This window comes from Odocoileus virginianus, chromosome 3, assembly GCF_023699985.2.
Source record: "Odocoileus virginianus isolate 20LAN1187 ecotype Illinois chromosome 3, Ovbor_1.2, whole genome shotgun sequence".
Classification (NCBI taxonomy): domain Eukaryota; kingdom Metazoa; phylum Chordata; class Mammalia; order Artiodactyla; family Cervidae; genus Odocoileus; species Odocoileus virginianus.
Genome location: NC_069676.1, coordinates 5,700,136 through 5,723,853, shown reverse-complemented (window position 1 = coordinate 5,723,853; position 23,718 = coordinate 5,700,136). Strand labels below are relative to the sequence as shown.

At 48.4% G+C, this 23,718-nt stretch overlaps 1 protein-coding gene across 2 annotated transcripts in view; it reads left to right on the top strand.

Moving 5' to 3' along the window:
- The window catches only part of NWD1 (NACHT and WD repeat domain containing 1), a 77,176-nt gene that overhangs the window by 12,737 nt on the left and 40,721 nt on the right, over positions 1-23,718 (top strand). For both annotated transcript variants that reach the window (XM_020880416.2, XM_070462312.1), the window contains 6 exons: positions 4,124-4,421; positions 8,729-10,001; positions 14,461-14,664; positions 16,191-16,350; positions 18,429-18,546; positions 19,689-19,847. In XM_020880416.2, the coding sequence (XP_020736075.2) occupies positions 4,124-4,421; positions 8,729-10,001; positions 14,461-14,664; positions 16,191-16,350; positions 18,429-18,546; positions 19,689-19,847 (2,212 nt within the window). The remainder of the gene's footprint in view (positions 1-4,123; positions 4,422-8,728; positions 10,002-14,460; positions 14,665-16,190; positions 16,351-18,428; positions 18,547-19,688; positions 19,848-23,718) is intronic.

Genomic DNA, 23,718 nt, shown 5'->3' with positions numbered 1-23,718 from the left:
CACAACTGAGTGATTAAGCAACAACCAAATCCTCTGACTTACATATCTCCTTTGTGAATTTTCCCCCCAGTCTTCTGCTTTTGCTGATGGTTGAGACTGATGATTGATCATTTTGTTGAGCTTCAAAGAAAAAAAGAAAAGAAAAAAGCTTTGTAAAGAAGAAAGGGAGATGGGGAGAAAAGGAACTCCAGGAGGACTTCCATTTTGCAACCAAAATTGCAGGCAGCCAAAAGCGCAACGCAGCTTCCAGGTGGCGTGGGGGAGGGTGGACGGGGAGGGGAAGGTGATTTCAGAGCTTCCCCCAGGCCTGAAAGGCCCAGGGACCTTCCAGGAGGATTCCTTGGGCCGCAGGCTGACCTTTAGCTACTTCCTGTGTTCCTCCTGAAACAGGCATCTCCCCTCTAACTCTTGAGAGTCACAGCTTCATTCTCCTTCAGTGGCTCTGGTTTAGGGGGCTTTCCACAAAACGCAGAGACGCAGTGGAGGCCCTTGGAGAGGCACCTCTCTGGTAAATAAGTCATCAGGCAGTGCGGCAGGGGACGGCTCCCCATGGCACTTCCTTCTAGAAGCTCTGGGTCTCTCGGGCCACCGGCAGCCCCAGCATCTCCAGAGAGTTGCCCCTGCTGGTGGCAACTGGAGCTTCTTTCAAGCTCCTCCCATTCCCGTTGCTCTGGCCCCACAGACAGAGCACCTTGTATCTTCTGCCTCCTTCCGGAGAGCTTGTGGTTGGCTGGCTACATCTTTTCCAGCTCCTCTTGCTTGTCCAAGGCTCTTCCTTCAGGAAAGGCAGTTGGAGAGTGGAATCCTCTTCAACACCTTGTTGTTACCAAACCAAACTTGGATCCACATGTCCACCCAGAGTAAAACCAATCTCCCAACATCAAGTTGTCATGAAGGAAAGCACGGCATTGACTGCAGGTGCCAAGCAAGGAGTCCAGGGCAGCTGCCGCTCCAAACCCCTGAACTCCCAGCTGACTTTCGGGAAAGCTTTTTTTTTTTTTTTAATTTTTATTAGTTGGAGGCTAATTACTTCACAACATTGCAGTGGGTTTTGTCATACATTGACATGAATCAGCCATGAATTTACATGTATTCCCCATCCCGATCCCCCCCCCCTCCCACCTCCCTCTCCACCCGATTCCTCTGGGTCTTCCCAGTTGCACCAGGCCTGAGCACTTGTCTCATGCATCCCACCTGGGCTGGTGATCTGTTTCACTACTGGAAAGCATTTTTAAAGGCCAGGTGAGGGAGTAGAGTTGCAGGGTATGGGACCAACTCACACAAGTCTCTGATTGGTTGATGGTGAGGTAACAGGGTGGTATCACAGGGGTTAACGTTACCAGTCCTAAGGTGCCATAGGTCTGGGGGCTATGTATTCATGATCATCACGAAGTGAATTTCTTCCATTTGATGAGCGTTTTCTCACTGGGCTTCCCTGGTGGCTTAGACAGTAAAGAATCCACCTGCAATGCAGTAGACTTGGGTTCAGTCCCTGAGTTGGGAAGATCCCTTGGAAAAGGGAATGGCAACCCACTCCAGTATTCTTGCCTGGAGAATCCCATGGACAGAGGAGCCTGGTGGGCTACAGTCCATAGGGTTGCAAAGAGTTGGACACAACTGAGCGACTCACACTTTCTTTTTTTTTTTCAAGACAACTCAGGAAATGTGCATCAGATACTGTTTTCTATGTATTTCAGGGAGGAGCTAAAGGTGAGGATATAGGGGCGGGGTCTGTCCCCTAGGGTCCGGCACCATTACACCATCATCACAGATTCCAGTGATCCCAGGTACACACCCCCTGGAATATTCCGGTATGTCCCAGTGAAGAAGGGAGGGTTGACTGCTTCCATTTTACATAATGAAGAAACTCAAGACTTTGGGTCCACTGTCCTAGGCCTTCTCCAGCCCAATTCTCTTGAATTCCAGTTTGCACCTTCTTCAAGCATGGTGACGGTGGAAAGAAGGGCTCCTATGTTCTTGTAGTAAGACCAAATACTTAGGGTCTCCACAAGCCCTGCAAAAGCATCCCGGGGGTGGCCTCATCTCCCTTTACTGCCTCTTCTTTGTTGGTCCTGTAGACGCTGTCTTTCCCGCACAGTATATCCCAGGGCCTCTGGATGTACTGTTCCCCTTCAGGCCCCCTGCCAGGGGCACTCCTTCCCGTGTCTTATTCTGTAGCTTGATCCTCACTCCCTCAGGGGAGTTTCTCTGACTCCACGGCCCTCGTGTGACCTAATTTGCCTTTTCCTCTTAGGCTGATGACAGCTGAAATACTGACACTGGTGCAATTCTCAGACTGAAGCCTGTTTCTCCTGTTAAGACTCTGAGGTCCAGGAAGGCGGGGCCCAACACTGTTTTGGTCACTGTTTTCTGCTAGCAGCTGTCATGAGTTTGCCTCAATATATGTATTTGGGGAAGATATTCTGCAGGGAAGATATTCTGCATTGGGATCTCACCATCTCCCTTTCCAGATTGGCTCTTTTTAAAAAATTTTTAATTAGGTTAGTTTTGGCTGCTCTATGTCTTTGTTGCTGCACGCAGGCTTTCTCTAGATGCAGCGAGCAGGGGCTACTCTCTGATTCTAGTGCACTGGCTTCTCATCGCAGTGGCTTCTCTTATCGCAGAGCACGGTCTCTAGGGCATGAGGGTTTCAGTAGTTGCGACCCGTGGGCTCGGTAGTTGTGGTATGCAGTCTTAGTTGCACGGAGGCATGTTTGATCCCAAACCAGGGATCAAACCCATGTCTCCTGCATTGCCAGGCGAATTCTTTACCACTGAGCCACCAGGGAAGCCTGGAAGGACTTGTTACTTGCAACAAGTTAGGAAAACACCAGAGACCTTTTCCAAAGCAGTGTCTCCCTGAACAGCAAAATTGAGAAAATTTTAAGCCAAGGGGGCATGCATATTTATGAAGTGATTTGAGCAGAGGTGAATTCAGCCTAGAATTGGGACCAAGGTCCACAGTGTCCAAGCTTTGGTCGATCGAAGTCAGGAGGGTCTACACCATCACCCTATATTCCACCTGGGTAGGAGTCTTAGTTCCTACAGAACTCAAAGATATTTTATATGTATATCCTTTGAAGAGGAGCTAGGGGTCTGTTTTATCACTGTGTTGCAAGAAGGGGAACACTTTCCAGGGCCCAAGAGCAGGCTCCTGTCCAGTACTCAGAAATGAATTGTCCGAGGAGACATACATGTTGACAAAGCAAGAGACTTTATTGGAAAAGTATGCCTGGACAGAGAACAGTAGTATAAGGGAACCCAGGAGAACTGCTCTGCCACGTGGCTCCCAGTTCCCGGTATTATGGTAATTGGCTTGGTTGCTGGATTGTCTCTGGCCAATTACTCTGACTCCGGGTCCTTCCTGATGGTGCACGCATCGCATCAGCCAAGGTGGATCCCAGCGAGAAGGATCCTGGGAGGTTGGTAGGATATATGAACTAGAGTCTCTTGTGTTGTTTAGTTGCTAAGACATGTCTGATGTTTTTGCAACCCCATGGACTATAGCCCTCCAGGCTCCTGTGTCCGTGGGATTCTCCAGGCAAGAATACTGGAGTGGGTAGCCTTTCCCTTCCCCAGGGGATCTTCCACAACCAGGGATGGAACCGCATCTCTGGTATTGCAGGCAGGTTCTTTACCGCTGAACCACCTTTTGACATTTCCTGTCTCAAGGGATTCTGCATCCCTTACCAGGACCCCCTGTTAACTCATGCAGGTGGTGACTACTGGGCCTGGCTAGGGTGGGTGGCTTTAGTCAGTGGTTTCCCCTAACGTATGGACTATTGGATTTGTTTCTTGACTGCTTTTCCTTTATTCCTGCATCATCTCACTTTCCTTAAGATAATGAATTACTTAGATGTGTTCAAGGGCAAGCATTGAGGCCAGGCTTCAATCACAAAATGGCTTAGACCAAAATGGTTTCTCTTATGTCAAGAAAGCCATTACTGGTTCTCTTTCTCTGGGGACCCCTAATCGATCTGCTTACATTAATCTAATTATCTCTGTGGAACAACCACCAGGCTCATTTTAAGGGCTCGGCATGCCTCACCCAGGGTCACTGAGCTAAATGCCTAAGCCAAGACTTGAACCCAATGCCACCCCTCTCCACCCCTCTCTCCTTTAGGCCCTCGTGGGTGACCAGTACGGCCCCTGCCCCATCCCCACGCGGATCGAGGAAAAGGAGTGGGAGGCGCTGAAGGCTCAGCTGACCGCCAGGCCCCGCGACCTGGAGCTGGTGGCACAGCGCTTCTGGAGGGACGAGAACGCGGTGCCCCCCGCCTACCTGCTGCAGGCCCTGGGCGCTGGGGAGGCCTCTGGGTCCGAGGAGGCCGCCCTGATCTCTGCATTGCGCTCCGGAGCCCAAGAGGCCCTCAGGCTGGGGCTCATCAGCCAGGAGCAGTGGCATCGCTACTACCGGTCAGGTGAGGCTGCCCAGACTCCCCTCAGGGTCCCCGGGAAACGCCCAGGTGTTCAAAATGCACATCACGCTTTAGCCAAACACCACTGCTTGCATTTCTATAAATGCCAAACCAACCTAGCTCCCGGAGGCCCAGTTCTGAGAAAGATTGTTTTTCTGATCCAAGAGAGTGTAGTCACCTCCTGGTTAACTTCAGCCTCTTAGAGTTCTTCTCTCCTGGCTCCTTTCCTTCTTTCAGGCAGGCTCCTGGCTTTGGGGGACTTGTCCTAGGATGACCACCATCCCCATAAACCTGGGACCAAGACCCTCCCAGGATTCAGGGCTTTCAGGGCCAAACCCAGGACAGTTCTGGGAAAACTGAAGAGTGGGTCACCCTGGGCTAGCTGAGAGCCGGCTGCTACTGAGGAAACTGTCCTTCATCAATGTACCTGTCTCTGAAAACCAAAGCACAGGAAGAAGGAGTCTCTTTTGCCCAAGGAGGGGAGTAGAGTTTCCCCACTGTGCTGAGTCCATCACCTAGCTCCCTGCTGGTCCCTTACCTCTCACCTCTCACCTCGTCCTCGGCCGCTTCCATCCTCCACACCGGGCTAGCAGAAAGGCGTTCCTAAAAAGGCAGTGAGATCAAGCCATTGCCCCACTGCTTGCTGATTCAGGAAAGAAATAGGTTCTTTCAGTAAGAAACAGGTTCTCATTATTTACAGATTAGTAACGTCAGTTTGCGCTTTATTAGTGCAATTTACAATTGCAATGACAATTTACATCACCCACAGTATTTTTATATAATTTTATTTATTATTTTGGCTGTGCTGAGTCTTCTTCCTTGCTGCGCAGGCTTGCTCTGGTTGCAGAGAGTGGGGGCCACTCTTCAGTCGCAGTGAACCAGCTTCTCGTTTCAGTGGCTTCTCTTGTTGCAAAGCAGAGGCTCTAGGGCGTGAGAGCTTCAGTAACTGCAGTGTGGACTCAGTAGTTGCGTTTCCCGGGCTCTAGAGCACAGATTCAGTTGGTGTGGTGCACCAGCTTAGTTGCATCTGGGATCGGCCCGGATCAGGGATCGAACCCATGTCGCCTACAGTGGCATACAGATTCTTTACCACTAAGTCACCAGGGAAGCCCTCACATTATTAAATATATGAATTTATATTATCCAAACTAATAACTATATGAATTCATGTTATCCATACTATTAAATATATGAATTTATGTTATTAAATATATGAATTTATATTAACCACACTATAAAATATATAAATTCATTTGATCAACATATGAAATATATTGATTTATTTAAAGGTATTGAATGTAGTCATTTATACTAATAGTATTTTATTACAATATATTGACTGCCATTTATCATATATATAGTCATTCTAGTAATGACATATCTATTTTAAAAAATTTTATTTGAGGATAATTTTAGATGAACAAAAAAGTTACAGTGTTATAAAGCTACAAAGATTGTGTAGATTTCTCGTACTCATGTAAGAGTAACATTTTATATGATCGAGGTACATTTGCCAGAACTCAGAAATGAACATCAACATTTACTACCTGTACATGACTAGTAACTAGGCTCCAGACTTTATTTGGATTTCTACGGTTCTCCCATCAATGTCTTTCTGTCCCAGGATTCCACACTGTGTTCCATTCTTTGTCTTCTTAGGCTACTCTGATCTGCAACAGTTTTTCATGACCGTTTTGAGGCGTGCTGGCCAGGCCTTTCATAGAATGTCCCTCAGTCTGGGTTTGGCTGGTGCTTTCTCATGATTTGAGTGGGATTATAGGTGTGGGGGAGGAAGACCACAGAGCTGAAATTCCCTCCCCATCCCATCATGTCAGGAGTCCCTGAGGCCCTCCTGATATCATAGGTGATGCTAACCTTGACTCTTTGGTTAAGACTAGTAATGACAGACCAATTCTGAATACACCTTTTGTGTGTATAATAATGATAAGTCCACTGTTTATTGAGCACTTACTATGTCACTACAGCTTGCTCTATGACAGGAAGCCAAGTGCGCCAGTTATTCTTAGAGAGATATCTGACACTGAGGTCATACTCAGCATCTGGGCTCTGTACTTTGAGATGGGCCCAGATTAACATCTCAGCCCTGCACCTTTCCAGCTGCACTGACTTCTGGCAGGCTTGGAGCCTCTGTTTCTTCATTTGTAAAAAGGAATTAGTCAGAAGTAGTACCTAGGGGAGTCGTTATGGAGATCTGAAAGGTCCTGTCTCGGCCGTGATCTTATTCAACAATAAGATCACCAAGCAGTCATGTCAAACCTCACCCATTAGTAAGTCCCATCTGAAAGAACAAATAGAAATTCCTAGACATCAGCAGAAAGACAAATGGGTGTGGAAGTCAGGGGCATGTCATAGACGGTACCTTTAGACCATATTATTTTTCAGGCACCATGCTAAACTTTCTTAAAAAAAATTTTTTTAATCTTGAAATAGAGTTTCACAGGAAATTGAAAAAAAAAAGGGGGGGGGGGGAAGAGGTTTCGTGTATCCTTTACCCAGATTTCCCCAAAAGTAACATCTTGCATAACTAGGGTGCAGTATTATAACCAGGAAGTGGACCTTGTTAGAATACAGAGAGACTAACAGAAATCATTTGTGCAGGTGTGTGTATGAGCCTTTTCTTTCTCTGCAATTTTATCACCTGTATAGCTTCAAGTAACCACCATGGTTGATACACAAGGGTCCCTCCCACTGCCATATAGAGCTACACTCACCCCTCCCCACAAACCCCAGCCTTGGCAGGCACTAACCCAACTCCATCTCATTTATTTTGTTTCTACCATGTCACAGAAGATACAATCGCAGACCATAACCTTTTGTTTCTTCAGCATAATATGCTCAGCTTTTCAAAAGCATTATTTAATAGAAAATCCTCATAGCAGCCCTTTCAATTTTGGGATTAATACCCATGTTAAAGGGAGGAAACAGAGACTCAGAGAGGTGCAGTGATTTTTCCCAAGGTCACACAGCCTGTTGCTGGCAGACAGATGGTCTTGGATTGGTTCTTGTCAAAATGTGTCCAAAAAGGATCCCATTTAAGGACTGTGAGTTGCCTTCATCTCTGATCTCCATTCATGAGGCTAAGGGGGTTGTGGGGTCAGACCAAGGAGGACTTTTAAGTGGCTCTTGTCTTTGGCTCTGAGACTGAGTCCTGTCTCCAAGGGCCTGACTCACTCAGCTGCAGAGATTTGGGAGCCTCTGATGAGCCCAAGTCAGCTTCAAAAATAATTCAAACCTGATTGCTATTTCAAAACAAAGGCCTCCAAGGAGAAGTCAGTGTGGGCTCTTGGCTCTAGAAGATACAGGTCCTCAGGGCAGCTGCTGCATGCTCTGGGACAGGGGTCAGCATACCATGGCCCAGGGGCCAAACCCAGCCCATGCTTGTTTTCATAAATAAAGTTTTATTTGAACACACTCAAGCACGTTAGTTTGTAAGTTATCTATGGCAGCTTTCACATAGCATGAAATTAACCTTTTTGAAATGAACAATTCCTGCACACCAGTGTTTGAGCTTTTGTTCTCAGTTCTTTTGGGGCCATACCTAAGAGCTATATAAACTCCATATTTAACTATTTTGAGTTTGATGGCATTGTTTTATGATGAGACTGCTTCCCACACACACTGCTTCACAACCATCTGTGTGTTGCCTACACCAAGGTATCTTTGATTTTGTCGTTGTTGTTGTTCAGTTGCTAAGTCATGTCTATTTGCAGTCCCATGGGCTGCAGCATGTCAGGCTCCTCTGTCCTTCACTATCTCACAGAGTTTGCCCAAATTCGTGTCCCTTGAGTTGGTGATGCTATCTAACCATCTCATCCTGTGCTGCCCCATTTTTGCCTTCAGTTTTTCCCGTATCAGAGTCTTTTCTAATGAGTCAGCTCTTTGTGAATAGTGGTTGAATCAATGCCACTCTTGGTGTGGCCTCTGAACCCCAGCCTCAGCATCACCTGGGAGCTTGTTGGAAATTCAAACCATGGGCCCTACCCCGACATGCAGAATCAGAACTTCTGGAGGCAGGGTCCAGCCATGTCGGTTTTTGTGAGCCCCCAAGTGACTCTGGCAAACTGTGGCCTTAAGCCAAACCTGGCCCACTGCTTGTTTTTATGAATAAAGTTTTGTTGGAACACACTGGAGCCCATTCCTTTGCATGTTGTCTATAGTTATTCCAAGTGACTCTGGCCCACATTAAGCCTGAATTCCAGTATTCCCATTCCTGGAATGTGTCTCCCAATTGTCCCCATTTGAGCCAGCTGATGCCATAACACTGACCACACTCTCCTCTACTTTTGCAGTCATTGAGTGGGAAATAGAACGGGCCTTGCTGAACTCAACATTTGGGGACCACGGGGTAACCGTCTTCCTGAGAGAGATCCAAGACCTCAATAAGCACATCCTGGAAGACTGTGCCCTCAAAATGGTGGACCGTCTTGCAGATGGTTGCCTGGACACGGATGCCCAGAACCTTCTCAGCAACCTCAAGGAGCGCATCGCTGACCGGCAGCCTGGAGTTCTCAAGGCCCACCACCTACCATGGAGCCGAGACCTGGTGAACCCCAAAAACAAGGCTCATGCCCGATACCTGAAGGAGCTGGGGGAACAGTTTGTGGCCAGGGCTAACCATCAGGTTCTTGAGTGCCTCCGGGAGCTGGAGGCGGGCAGGCAGGAGTTGGCGTGGCTCTATCAGGAGATCCGTCACCATCTGGGACTCAGTGCCGAGGTCAACCGGACCTTCTGTGGGCGCCAGGAGCTCCTGACCCAGCTGGGGCAGCGACTGAGACAGAGTGATGGCCACCCCCACCCACCCCTGGTGCTTTTTGGACCCCCCGGCATCGGAAAAACTGCTCTGATGTGCAAGCTGGCTGAGCAAATGCCGGGGCTGCTCGGCCGCAAGACAGTGACCATTCTGCGGCTCCTGGGGACATCACAGATGAGCTCTGAGGCCCGAGGCCTGCTGCAGAGCATCTGCTTCCAGGTGTGCCTGGCCTATGGGCTACCCCTGCCCCCTGCCCAGGTCCTGGAGGCCCACACCAGGGTGATCCAGTTTTTCCACATCCTCCTCCACACCATCTCCTGCCGAAACTTTGAGTCCCTCGTGATCCTGCTGGATTCGGTGGATGAGGTGGACTCTGTCCACTGTGCTAGGAGAATCCCCTGGCTGCCTCCCAAATGTCCGCCGAGGGTCCACCTCATCATCTCGGCCTGCTCTGGACAGCGGGGGGCTTTAGACACCATGCAGCAGGTGCTCATGGACCGAGGGGCTTTCTGGGAGGTGAAACCCCTCTCCGGAAACCAAGGGCAAGAGATGATCCAGCTCCTGCTAGCCGCCTCGAGGAGGACACTGAGTCAGGTGCAGAGGGACATGCTCTGGGCCAGCCTCCCGGAGTGTGGACACCCAGGGCGGCTGAGGCTGGCTTTCGAGGAGGCCCGGAAGTGGGCCTCCTTCACTGTGCCAGCCCCGCTGGCCTCCACTGCTAAGGAGGCGATGCAACAGCTGTGTGCCCGCCTGGAGCAGACACACGGGCAGCTCCTGGTGGCCCGCGTGCTGGGCTACATCGAGTCTTCCCGGTGAGTCTCTGCTGTGCTCACTCTTGTTTTGAACTGAGATAGTACGCGTGCATTCTTCTCCAAGGGCTGCCGTAACAAATCACAACCTGGGTGCCTTAGAACAATGGAAGTATATTCTCTCACGATTCTGAGGGTCAGAGTCTGAAATCGAGGTGTCAGCAGAACCACACTCCTTCTGGAGGCTCTGAAGGAGAATCTGTTCTAGGCATTTTCCTTCATTTCTGGTGTTGCTGGCCATGCTCAACATTCCTTGGCTTGTAGAAGCATCACTCCAATCTCCACTTCTGTCATCTTGTGGTCCCATCCCTGTGTCTCTCTGTCTGAATTTCCCTCTTTTCTTGGAAGGACATCACTCATTGGATTAGGGTCCACTTCTGTCCAGTATTGTTACTGACTGGGGTTCTTGTCCTTCTCAATCAATAGAAATGGATCAGAGGCCAGACAAGAAATTTAGGCAAGGCTTTACTGGTACTTCTACTGTGAGCACAGGCTTCCCAGGTGGCACTGGTGGTAAAGAACTTGCCTGCCAATGCGACATGGGTTCCATCCCTGGGTCAGGAAGATCCCCTGGAGGAGGGCATGACAATCCACTCCAGTATTCTTGGACAGAGGAGCCTGGTGGGTTATAGTCCATGGGGTTGCAAAGAGTCAGACATGACTGGAGCAATTTAGCATGCATGCATTGCTGCAGCAGAGGGGGAGGGAGAACAAATAACAAACTCCTCTGCTTGCTTGCTCCCAGTGAGCTGGTTCCTTATTCGGGTGAAGGTAGGGGTCGGGCTGGAGGGGCAGCTTAGGTGGTTTGTCCGCCCCTTTGGTGGTGTGGTAGGCAGGGGGCATGTGAAACACCCTGATTTTGCTCCCAGCTCTTCAGAAGTGGCAGTTGGGTTTCTGGTCTCTTTCTGTCTTATCCATAATTTCCCCAGTGGTGCGTGTGTGAAGCTATTTTCAGTTCTTTATAGTTTGTTTGTATTCTGTTGTTCGAGGAGGCGTTTGTCCAGGTGCATGCACTGCAGCAAAGGGCCCCAGGCCCCAGGTCCCAGCCTGTCTCAGTGGGACCTCATCCTGACCACTTCCCCAAAGACCGGTTTCAAATAAGGTCTTATTCACAGGGTCGCCATGGGCATGAATTTTGAGGAAGGCTTTTCAGCCCAGTATCAGTCACATAAAGTTCACTCTTTTGACGTGTACAGTTTGGCAGCATTCAATACATTCACAGTGTTGTGCTACCACTAACCGTGAGGAATGGCTCCTCACCCTACAAGGGAGACCCTGTCCCTGTTGGCAGTCACCCCTCATCCTCCTCTCCCAGTCCCTGCCAGCCATTAATCTGCTTTCTGTCTCCATGCATTGGTCTAGGTTATCTCTCTTTCCTTCTGTCTATGTATCTATCTATGTAGCATCACCAGTTCAATGGACATGGACTTGGGTGAACTTCAAGAGATGGTTAGGGACAGGGAGGCCTGGCATGCTGCAGTCCACAGGCCTGCAAAGAGTTGCAAAGTGTTAGTCAACTTAGTGACTGAACAACTACAACAATACATGTCTATCTATCATCCGTCAGGGCTTCCCAGGCGGCGCTAGTGGTAAAGAACCCTCCTGGCGATGCAGCATATATGAGGCGGGGGTTCAATCCCTGGGTTGGGAAGATCCCCTGGAGAAGGGAATGGCAACCCACTCCAGTATTCTTGGCTGGAGAATCCCATGGACAGAGGAACCTGGTGGGCTACAATCCATGGGGTCACAGAGAGTGAGACACGCCTGAAGTGAGAACAGAGCACATCACATCATCTCTCACCTGTCATGCTGCTGACCCCTAGTGGTTGGAGGCTAGGAATTCTACCAGCATCCTAGATGATCTGTCCCTCAGCATCACAGCGGGAGGCTGAGAAACTCTGTGTTAGGCATGCATTGTGGCCTTTTCACACACCCTCTGTACAGAGTGGGTAGCTGAGTGTCCGTTATATATGGCTGCTGGAAGAATGATACTGTACTTGCAATACATCACTGGCCAAGGTCCCTCACCAGCATCAAATGCAGGGTGGTGTGACCTCACACACAGCCTGTCTGCAGCGCAGGAAAGGAAGGTCCCATGTTGGGGGGCAGGTGAGGTGCCTGCTTTGGGTCCACATTGTCAAGGGATGTCTTTGGGGAGGAGAAGGGCTTTTAACCTAGTGGTTCAGCTGTGACCTCAAGCACATCCCCCAGTGCACATCTCTAGCACCATCTGATAGAATATTGGCAATGAGGGCAATGCTTTATATCTCATTGTCCAAAGTGGTAACCACGAGCCACATGTGGCAAATAAACACTTGAAAGGCAGCTTATCCCTCCCAGAAACTGGATTTTAAATTTCATTAATTTTTTACTTTCAATGACTGTGTGTGGCTGGGGACAACTATACTGGACAGCGTAGCTCTAGACTCGAGGAGACACAACATCTTCAAGAGCAGGGATGGAATTGAATTCCTCTTCCCCTGGCCATCCAGGACCACGAATACGCAAACCTCAGTTTCCCCATCTGACAAACAGAAGAAGGCCCCCTCCTGCACAATTCCAGCTCTTGAGGGCACCTTATCAGAGGGACTCACATGCTCCAAGAACCATCTCTCCCCTGCCACTTACCTTGTCTTTCTCCTTCCTGTGACTTGGCTTATCTTCTTCCTAGCAACTGGTGTTACTGTTTGTGTGTGTGTGTGTGTGTTTTTCCCGGTTGTTTTCTATGTGGCTCTCTGCACTAGAAGATAAGCTTCGTGGGCCCCTAGCTCTGTGTCCTCCAGGGAGCAGCACAGAGATGACACCTCATGAACAGGGGTTAAGCAAAAGTGCCCATGCTCTACTGATGTCAGCGGCCTTCCAGGATGCAGCCCCTCTGCCTCTCTGAGAATGAATGGACTGGCCAGGTCCCTACCCAGAGGGGTGGGATGCCAGAGAAGTGTGGGGCTGTGCTTCCCTTGGATATCCAGGTTGAAAGCCTCTTGGGATGTCCCATTTTTTTGATCTGGTGGACAAGCCATTCATTGTGCCTGAAACCACAAAGAGAGAATCCAAGCCTGGTTTGTATCGAGAGTATCCTGAAGATTGAGAAAGAAGATTTTATTGGTTTTTTTTTTTTTCCTTCTGGCTACACCTTGAGGTACATGGCTTCCCTCATAGCTCAGTTGGTAAAGAATCTGCCTGCAATACAGGACACCCCAGGTTCAATTCCTGGGTCAGGGAGATCCGCTGGAGAAGGGATAGGTTACCCACTCCAGTATTCTTGGGTTTCCCTTGTGGCTCAGCTGGTAAAGAATCCGCCTGCAATGCGGGAGACCTGGGTTTGATCCCTGGGTCGGGAAGATCCCCTGGAGAAGGGAAAGGCTACCCACTCCAGTATTCTGGCCTGGAGAATTCCGTGGACTCTATGTATAGTCCATGAGGTCACAAAGAGCTGGACGTGACTGAGCGACCCTCACTTTCACTTTTGAGGTATGTGGCATCGTACTTCCCAAACCAGGGATCAGAGCTGTGCCCCTGCATTGGAAGTACAGAGTCTTAACCACTGGACTGCCAGAGAAATCCCAGAAGATTCTATTCTGAAAGAGGAAATGTTTGAGGAAACACTGGACCACCCCCTGTAAACCCCCATGTTGTGGCTCCCAGGAATATTGGTTTGGAAAGAACTGTCAAGAGGAGAAAAGCAGATTAGGGAGACGGCCTGGCTACCCCAACGGGGGAACTGTGGAGAACACCACCAGTCTCATATCTGTGATGGTCAGAGATGAGATTGCCTCAGTGGAAGAGATCTCAGAGAATACTGATGTTAATACCTACCTCGATGGACAACAGAAAATTACAAGCGAGCAGGTATTCTGTATGTGTAAAGAATGTAGAAAGTATTTCCAGCAAAATGAAGACTAATCGATATCAGGGAGTTAAAAACACACATACACAAGGTGTTTGTATTCCTTGTAAGCAGAAGCCAGCCTCCCTCTCTCATCTGCTTTGAAATGAACTCTGCTTGTTCTCCAACCCAGAGGAAATTTGTGGCAAGTCTCTTAGTTTTTCCAGGCAAATGCTTGCAGCTATTATGAAGGCCACTCCAGTCCGATGCTTATCGTGTTTAAAGCCACTTCCTTTTTCAGGCAGGAACACGTGGAGGTGGTTTATGCATTATTTTCCTAAGTTACTTCTCTTCCTGTGCTACTTGACTCATCTGAGGTTGGTGGAGGGATGGTTCAGGGTTCTGTAGGTGTGAGAAAGAAGGAAAGACTAGGAAATGCCTTTTGATGGGTACAGCTGGACCCAGGTGAGTATCAGCTGGTGGTGGGCACTGTCCAAACGCTGATCTCCATGGGGAGCCCTTCGGTGATGGGCAGGATGCCATAGAGCTGGTCACATCTGTCCCTCCCTCGGCTTCTGCGTTCTCCAAATGCAGGAGACACAGGCGTGCTCCCGTGTCCGTCCCTCCTTTCCACAGGCATGGGCTCTCAGAGGCGGAGCTAAAGGATGTCCTATCCTTGGATGACGAGGTCCTGCAGAGTGTGTACCAAGACTGGACCCCACCCAGCAAAGAGCTTCTGCGTTTCCCGCCCCTGCTGTGGGTGAGGCTTCGTCGAGATCTGGGTAACTGCTTGGCCAGGCGCCCCGTGGATGGCTTCACCCTTCTGGCCATTGCCCACAGGTGAGTTGAGCGGGTTGGTGACACTGTCTGGGTGGGACTCCAAGAGCGAGGGCTCACTGGTTGGGTTCCTCTTTGTTCCAGATCCTTCCTCATTCCCCATTCCCAGGGAATCAAGTCCACTTAGCACAGCATTCAAGGGTCTCCCCACCATGAGCTCTAACACAGCTAACTTGTTTGTTATCATGATTAGTCACCCCACATGTCTTGTGGGCTCCTAGCTCCCTGGCCAGGAATAGAATTCGACCCCTTGGCAGTGAAATTGCAGAGTCCTAACCACTGGACTACCAGGGAGCTCCCACAATGAACTACTTCTCTAAATTGAGGAGAAATTCACATGAAATTCATCATTTGAAAGCAAACAGTTGAGTGGCATTTAGCATATTCACATGTTGTACAACTATCACCTCTGGTCTACTTCCAGAACATCCCCACTGCCCTAAAAGGTACCCCATCCCCTCCTCCCCCAGCCCCTGGCAACCACGAGTCTGCTTTCTGTCTCTCAGGATTTGCCTGTTCTGGACATTTCACATGGATGTGATCACACACAGTGTGGTCTATTGCGTCTGGCTTATCTCACTCAGCATATTATTTCCATGGTTTATCCATGTTACAGCATGTGCTAGTGCGTCATTCCTTGTTATGGTTGAATAATATTCCTTTCCAGGCATGGATCACACTTTATTTATTCACTCACTCGTTGAGGGACAAGTGGTTGTTTCTACCTTTTGGTGATTGTGACTAGTGCTGCTGTGAATATGCATGTACAAGTTTTTATTTGAACACCTGCTTTTCCATTCTTTGGGGGGTATATACTCTGGAGTGAAATTTCTGGATCATACAGTAACTTGTTTTATGTTTAATTATCGAGGAACCCAAATTTTCTGATTTTAAATTGGAAGTCCCATGGACAGTCTGGAGGGTTATAGTCCATGGGTTCCTGAGAGTCAGACATGACTTAGCAACTAAACCACCACCAGTTAATTCACAGTTTTGTGTTAGTTTCAAGAGTACAGCAAAGTGACTCAAATATATACATATTATTATCATATATTATATATGTGTTATATATATGTTAGTACTTATATATAAATTATCTTATACATTATATGTTATTTGTATATAAATTATCTTATATTTATTATATATTATTTATATTTATATATTTTATCTTGTATATTAATATACTTTTATACATATTAGTATACTCTTGTATACATTTTTTTCAGATTCTTTTCCATTATAGATTATTATAAGATACAATTCCCAGTGCTATACAGTAGGTCTTGTTGTTTACCAAATATTTCTTTTTTAAAGTAAAATTATTTAAGGAAAAAGGTAAGATGGGTTGATTTAGAGACAAATGGTAGGTAACAAATAGTGCAGGCGGTCAGCTGAGCCAGCAAGCATCTAGAAGGAGTTTAGGATGGACTGGCATTGGGAAACCACTTCCTGGGGGTGGTGGCCAGTCGCCAGCTCTGAGCTCACCCCGAGCCCCAGGCCCATCAGCCCGTGTCTCCTCTCTGCAGACAGCTGGCCGAGGTGGTCCGAGAGCACTACCTGTCTGGGCCTGAGAAGGCCAAGAGTCACGGCGTCTTGGCTGACTTCTTCTCAGGGGCCTGGAGCCAGGGCATCAAGAAACTCATCACCCTGCCACTTGTGGGAAAACCCCTGAACCTGGACCGCAAGGTGAGGTGTCCGGGGACCCCTGCTCCCCACTCCCAGCCTCCACACTTCTGTGCCCACAAAGCACGTGCCTCCTTCCATTCCTTATTTCCACTCCAGATGCCCTCTGCCTCCTTTCCTTCTTTCCTCACAAAGGACGAGAAGTCCCCAAACATTATCTGAAGGATGGGGAGCAGCAGATGAGGAATTTATGCTCCACCAACTTTCCAGACGAGAAAACAAAATCACAACGTTTAAAAGCTTATCTCCAAAGTCATGGCATCCCAGAATTTTAATTCCTTGTGCTCTGATTCACCCTGAAACACAGCAGTTTCCTCCTTGTGTGTGTGTGTGTGTGTGTGTGTGTGTGTGTGTGGGGTGTGGGTGTGTAAGGGAGTAGGGGGGAGGCAGGTTGATGTTTTCCTTGTGAATCTCCTGATACAATTCAATTTTCTGTTATTGGTTCTCCCAAAGTGTTACTCATTTTAAAAATAGCACTTATTTCATTTCCCACCTAGGAGAGTCATGTGTAATTGTTGGAGATCACAGAGAGGATCAAACAGTAAAATAAAAGCTAAACCCACAAGTCCCCACTCTGAGAAGAGCTGGTCCCACACTTCCAGTCACTAGTCACATATTTCCTTCCAGCCTTTCTTCAGGAGCTGTAAGACTTGGGTCCTTAGCTTACAAGTCGCCGTCTCTCTCTCTTTTTTTTTTTGCCTTTCAAATACCTCGAGACCCAGCTCAAATGCCTCTTCCTTCAGTAAGTCTTCCATAATTTCCTTCCTTTTGCTTACTTGTTCTTTTTCTTCTTTTTTTTTTTTTTTTGCCATGCCACGCAGCTTATGGGATCTAGTTCCCAAAGCAACGATCAAACCCGTGTCCCCTGCAGCGGAAGCGCAGAGTCCTCACCACTGGACTGCCAGGGAATTCCCCTGACTACTTGCTCTTCACTCCACACTCCCTTCACTCCGAGGCAGAACTCAGACTGTTTATCTATTTACTTTATTTTTGTCTGTGCTGAGTCTTCGTGGCTGCAAGCAGTCTTTCTCTAGTTGCGGAGCTTGGGCTCTAGGCGTATGGGCTTCAGTAGTTGCACCACTCGAGCTTAGTTGCTCCTTTGCACATGGGATCTTCCCGGACCAGGGACTGAACCCGTGTTCCCTGAATGGGCAGGCAGATTCTTAACCACTGGATCACCAGGGAAGTCCAGACCTCAGACTTTTTAAAAGACGCTTTTAGTTTCAAATTCATTTTAGAGTCACAGACTAGTTGCCACGAGTGGAAGAGTTCCTGTGGACACTTCTTTTAGATTCCCCTATTGTTAACATTTTCCCTAAACATAGCACTGTGACTACAACTAGGGAATACACTTTTAATCTTTTATTTTAGTTCGATTTTTCTTTTTCATTCTCCCTCCTGCACAGGGAAGCAGCCAGAGGCAGGGCCAGGCCTGATTCTTTCTCCTCTGGTTTCTCATAGATCCCCTCCTGTGTGCTAAGAACTCCTGCAGGCTCAGCCTCGTCCCTTTAGGATGCGGTTTGCCCCCTTCCTGGTCTCATAGCCTCAGGGCCTCCCACTCCAGTCCATCTTCCCCAGCAATGCTTCTGACCATCCAATCTGATCACATCTCTCCTCTAGTACCTCCCATGGCTCCCCAGTCTCCAGTCCAATCTCCGCATTCTGATGTTCAGTGCTTTTGTGATCTGTTATCGACAACCTCCCTAGTCTCATCCCAACCATGATCCTTCACTCTGTCTTATAATTCAGCCTTCCCAAACTCTGATCCTGCTCTCTCCCACCACTGGGCCTTTGCACATGATGCTCCCTTGCTCTGAAACGCCATCATTTCCAATGTATTTTGCCAGACAGGATCCTACTTACCCTGTGAGACCCAGTTTCATTGCCCCTTGGATTCCCGGAGCCCCAGACCCCTCCTGTTCCAGCCCAGCCTGTGTGTGGCTATGTGAGGGTGTCTCCATCTGAAATCGTGTCACTGTCCCTCCAGCATCACCTGGCACCTGGCCTGGCCCGTGTTTGTGGAGTGAATGAATGAGATTGTGTCTTAGTGACCTGGCTGCCAGCTCTCTCCTCCTCTGCAGGTGGCCCCTCAGCCCCTGTGGTTCTCAGACACGGTTGCAAACCTGAGGAAGCTGAAGGAGTTACCCTACCACCTGCTCCATGCGGGCCGTATGGAGGAGCTGAAGCAGGAGGTTCTGGGTAAGGTCTCGGAGGGGGTTGCGTGGGTCCCTGACCCTCTGGTGTTCCCACTTTCTGGAGCCTGACAAGGCGGAAGGGTGAAGGTTAAAATCTCTGGCTCCTTTTAAGGCACTAGTTCTCACCAGGGTTCTGCACCATCACCACCCCACCTACACACACACCAAGGGACCCTAGGTGATGTCTGGAGATATTTTGGTTGCAGCTGGCATCTAGGGCTAGTTGATGAGAAAGAGGATGAGAAACTGTCTTAGGATGAGAGAGACCCTGGCTACCTATCTGTCAATCTATCATCTACCATCTCTATTTATCTACCATCTAGTATCTAGTATCTATCGCCTGTCTATCTGCATCTATCTGTAATCTGCCATATTTATCATTCTTTCTTTCTCTATATATATATATATAAAATCTCATCTAACATATATATCTCTCTCTACCATCTGTATCTGTCATCTTTTTATTTATCTAACCAATATCTATCAAAACTATCTGTCAACCTACCAACCTACCTATATTTCTATCTCTCTACCATTTATATCTAGCATCTTTATATCTGTCTATCCATCCATCTATCTATTTGCCTATCAATCTATTATCTCTGTGTGTATGCTCCGTTGCTCAGGTGTGTCTGACTCTTCACAGCCCCATGGACTTTAGCCCGACAGGCTCCTCTGTTCATGGAATTTTCCAGGCAGGAATACTGGAGTAGGTTGCCATTTCCTACCCCAGGGGATCTACCCAACCATCTACCATCCACGTCTGTCTATCTGTCTGTCCATCATTTATCTGTCCATCCATCTTTTTATTTATCTGTCCATCTCTCTCTTTCCCCATCCATCCATCCATCTCTTCATTCCTATCATTCTCAACCAGGGATGACTCTGCTTCCTAAGGGACGCTTGACAATATGCATGTTTCCAACTGTCATCACTTGGGAGGCGTCACTGGCCTCTAGTGGGTGGAGACCAGGGACACTGCTCTCCACACCCTACCCGATGGCCCCACCACAGAATACCACCCAGCCCCAAGTGTCAGTGAGGCTGGGAGTGAGAACCTCAGAGAAACGAGGAGGTGAGCACCCTCCTCCCAGGATGCGCTGAAAGAAGCTGCAGGCTCCCCACAGCACCCCCTTCTCCCCACAGGCAGCATGAGCTGGATTTCCTGCCGGGGCCTCTCTGGGGGCATCGAGGGTCTGTTGGAGGACTTCGCCCTGTGCGCCCCACACATGGACTGTCCTGAGGTCAGCCTGCTCCGGGAAGCTCTCCAGCTGTGCCGCCCGGCCGTGGAGCTCCGAGGCATGGGTGAGTGGTGCTGAGCCGGGGATGGGGGAGGCGTGGTCCACTCTGCACCGACTTCTGGAAGCCCAGTCTCCCCACTCAGCCACTCACACACCTTTCCTGTTACAGCTGAGAGGCTTCTAGCTCCAGCTTCTAGAACTTTGAATTGAATCTGGGAGAGTTTAGGAGTAAAAACTACCAGGGCAGTGCCTTTCCTCTCACCTCAGTCCAGCAATTAATTCTATTTTTTTAAATTTTTTAAAGTTTATTTTTATTTTTTGGCCTTGCCACGCAGCCTGTGGGATCTTAGTTCCCAGACCAGGGATAAAACCCAGGTCCTCAGTGGTGAGATCACAGAGTCCTAACCACTGGACTGCCAGGGAATTCCTCCAGCATCTTATTCTAGAAAAGGCCACATGGGAAATATTTTAGGCAAAATCGAGGAAATAATGTTGACGCTTAGTATAGATAGATAGTACTCAGGCGTGTCTGACTCTTTGCAACCCCATAGACTGTAACCCACCAGGCTCCTCTGTCCATGGGATTTCCCAGGCAAGAATACTGGAGTGGGTTGCCATTTCCTACTCCAGGGGATCTTCCAGAACCAGGGATCAAACCCTCATCTCCTACATTGGCAGACAGTTCTTTACCATTAGCGCCACCTGGGAAGCCCATAACACTTAATATAAGAAGGGAGAAAACATGTTCCCACAGATTTTTTTTTCCTAATTGGTGAAAATCATAGAATGATAATAACCGAGCCTAACTTTTTGTAAGTTAGGTCTACTCATGAGAAAGAAGGGGAATTCTTGATCAGGCAGATAACATTTAAGGCTCAGCTGGGGTTCAAAGTTGGTATTTCCTGTCATCTCACTAATTACAAATGTCAATTTAAAAACATCAATGGTTTTACAAAAACCATTCTTAGCGCTCAGGGAAAGTCGTTGAGCAGCGTTTGGTCCACGCTCTGGCCTAGAGTTTGAAGGATCTCTTGTGTCCTCAGGTGACACTCTGTCCAGGATGGAATTTCGTTTGTTTGTACTTTTTTTAAAGTGTGGCAAAATGCCCGTAACATAAAATGAACCATTTTAATTGTCCAGGTCAGCAGCATTAAGTCCATTCACGCTGTTGCACAACCATCAACCCCATTCGTCTCCATAACTTGTTCGCCCTCTCAAACTGAACCTCCGTCCTCATTAAACACTCACTGCTTTTTCCCCCTCCCTAAGCCCCTGGCACTCACCCTTCTACTTTCTATCTCTAGGAATTTGACCATTCTAGGGACCCCATGTAAGTGGACTCATGCAATAGTTGTCCTTTTTGTGACTTATTTCACTTAACATAAAGTCCTCAATTCATCCATGTCAGAATATCCTTCCTTTTTAAGGCTGACTAGTGTTCCATTGTGTGTGTGTGTGTGCTAAGTCACTTCAGTCGTGTCTGACTCTTTGTGACCCCATAGAGTGTACCCTGCCAGGCTCCTCTGTCCATGGGATTCTCCAGGCAAGAACACTGGAGTCGGTTGCCATGCCCTCCTCCAGGGGGATCTTCCTGACCTAGGGATCCAACCTGCATCTCTTGTGTTCCATTGTGTAGATGGATCGTACTTTGATCATCCATTAACTCTTCAATGGACTCTTGAGTTGTTTCTACCTTTTGTCGATTGAAAGTAATGCTGCTGTGAATATCAGTTCCGTTCAGTTCAGTCACTCAGTCCTGTCCGACTTTGCGATCCCATGGACTGCAGCACGCCAGGCTCCCCTGTCCACCACCATCTCCTGGGGTTTGCTCAAACTCATGTTCATCGAGTCAGTGACACCATCCAACCATCTCATCCTCTGTCATTGCTGTGACTATAGGGGTACAAATATCTCCTTGAAACCCTGCTTTCAGTTCTTCTGGATGTATACCTGGATGTGGAATTGCTCAATCATTTGGTAATTTTGTGTTTAATTTCTGAGGAACTGCCAGATCTTTTCTCATAATGGCTGTGCCATTTTACATTCCTACCAACAGCACATAAAGATGCTGGTTTCTCTATATCCTCTACAACACTTGTTATTTTCTGATAAAAAAAAAAAAAGCTATCCTACTGAGCGTTAGGTGGCTGGGATGTTTTTTTTTTCTTTCCCCTGCTGCTTTCGGTCTTATTTGTGGCACTCAGGATCTTTGCTGAGGCTCAAGGGCTTCTGTCTAGTTGCACTGCAGAGGTTCAGTAGTGTGGCCCATGGGCTTGGCTGCCTCACGGCGTATGGGATCTTATGTCCCCAACCAGGGATCGAACCTGAGTCCTGTCCTGTGTTTGCAAGCAGGATTCTGAACCCCCGGACCACCAGGGAAGCCCCCATGATGGTTTTTTATCATACATTTCCCAACTGGATTTTTTGTTTGTTTTTGTCTGGCCACACTGCATAGTTTGTGGGATCTTGGTTCCCCAACCACGGATACCTGGGACCTGGCACTGAAAGCGCCAAGTCCTAACTACTGGAGCACCAGGGAATTCCCACCCCAGTTGGTTTTGATTTGAGAGTTTTTACAAGTGATTTTATAAGGATGCTTAATTCCCATATTCTGTCCATGGTTCATTCATACCTGACAACTGCTGCTTGTCTGAGAAGGCTACCTGGCTACCACTGAGGCTGGACACCCCTGGCCCCCCACACCCCTGCATATTCCATTGCTACGTGCTGCTTCCACATATCTTAACTCTTTAGTTATTATTTTCTCTGACTCTCTTTTGCATCATCTTTCTGCCCCTATGCCATGCTAAGTTGCTTCAGTCATGTCTGACTCTTGCACCCCTATGAGCTGTAGCCCGCCAGGCTCCTCTGTCCACGGGATTCTCCAGGTGAGAGTCTGTCTGCCCCTGCTGCCTGCCAAATGCCCACCCCTATTACAAAGATCAGTCCAAGTGCATGGATATTGGTCCCACCGTGCTGATTTAAAGCTGGGCTCTGGCGTTTACTGGCCGTGTGACCTTCAAGTCCCTGACTGCCTCGTCACCTCCCTCACTCTCACCCCTCCCCCTGCCTTGCAGCCTTCAGTTTTCCCATCTGCAAAATGGGGGTGTTGGTGAACCCTCCCACCCAGGGCTGCTGGGAGAAGTTTGGGAGTCAATTCATGCAGAGCCTGTCCCCATGGTGCCTTCCGAGGGGCCTTTTACTGTCTTGTGACAGCACTGATATTGTCGACCTGAATGGCCTTGGAGGAGCCATTTCTGCCGCAAGCCTCTGCTTTTGTCATCTGCAAAATGTTGGCTAGCGCTAAAGTGGTGTCTAGAGTCCCACCCAAGTGGATGATGCTTTTGCCTTCCTCTTACATTCATGTTCACTAGTGGTTTTAAACCTCGAAGGGAGTGATTTCCCAGGAACATGGCCTTGGGCCAGTTTAAGAAAAGATTGCAAAGCCCGAACCACAGTTATGTTCTTTGCAGCGCTCCTTGACTGACAGCCTGTGGCTGCCCAGCGCAAGGAGAAGGTGCAGAGAGAAATGTCGCCACCAGATGGTGCAGCTGAGCAACCAGACCCTCTCACGACATTCCAGTCCTTTCCAGCAAGCTCCTAGAAACCAGTCCATATTATGGATTTCTCCCATTGCCTCAGGCTCCAGGATGACTTGGCATGGTGCCATTCCTGTTTGTTTTTATTTAAAAAACTGCTATTTTGTTCATCATGGACCTGGGAGCATGCTTTTGATTTTCTTAAAAAAAACCCACTGCATTAAAATAGTGTTTATCTTGACAGTTAAGTTTGTTAGCACCACTTTAGCGTCTACACCCGAGGTGAGTGGGACACTTGCTCCTGTTCCTGGCCTTACCCGATGTCACCCACCAGCACACCCAGGCACAGGGCAGGGCCACGCTTGCCCCAGGCCCCACAGTTCGTGTGACCTTGTG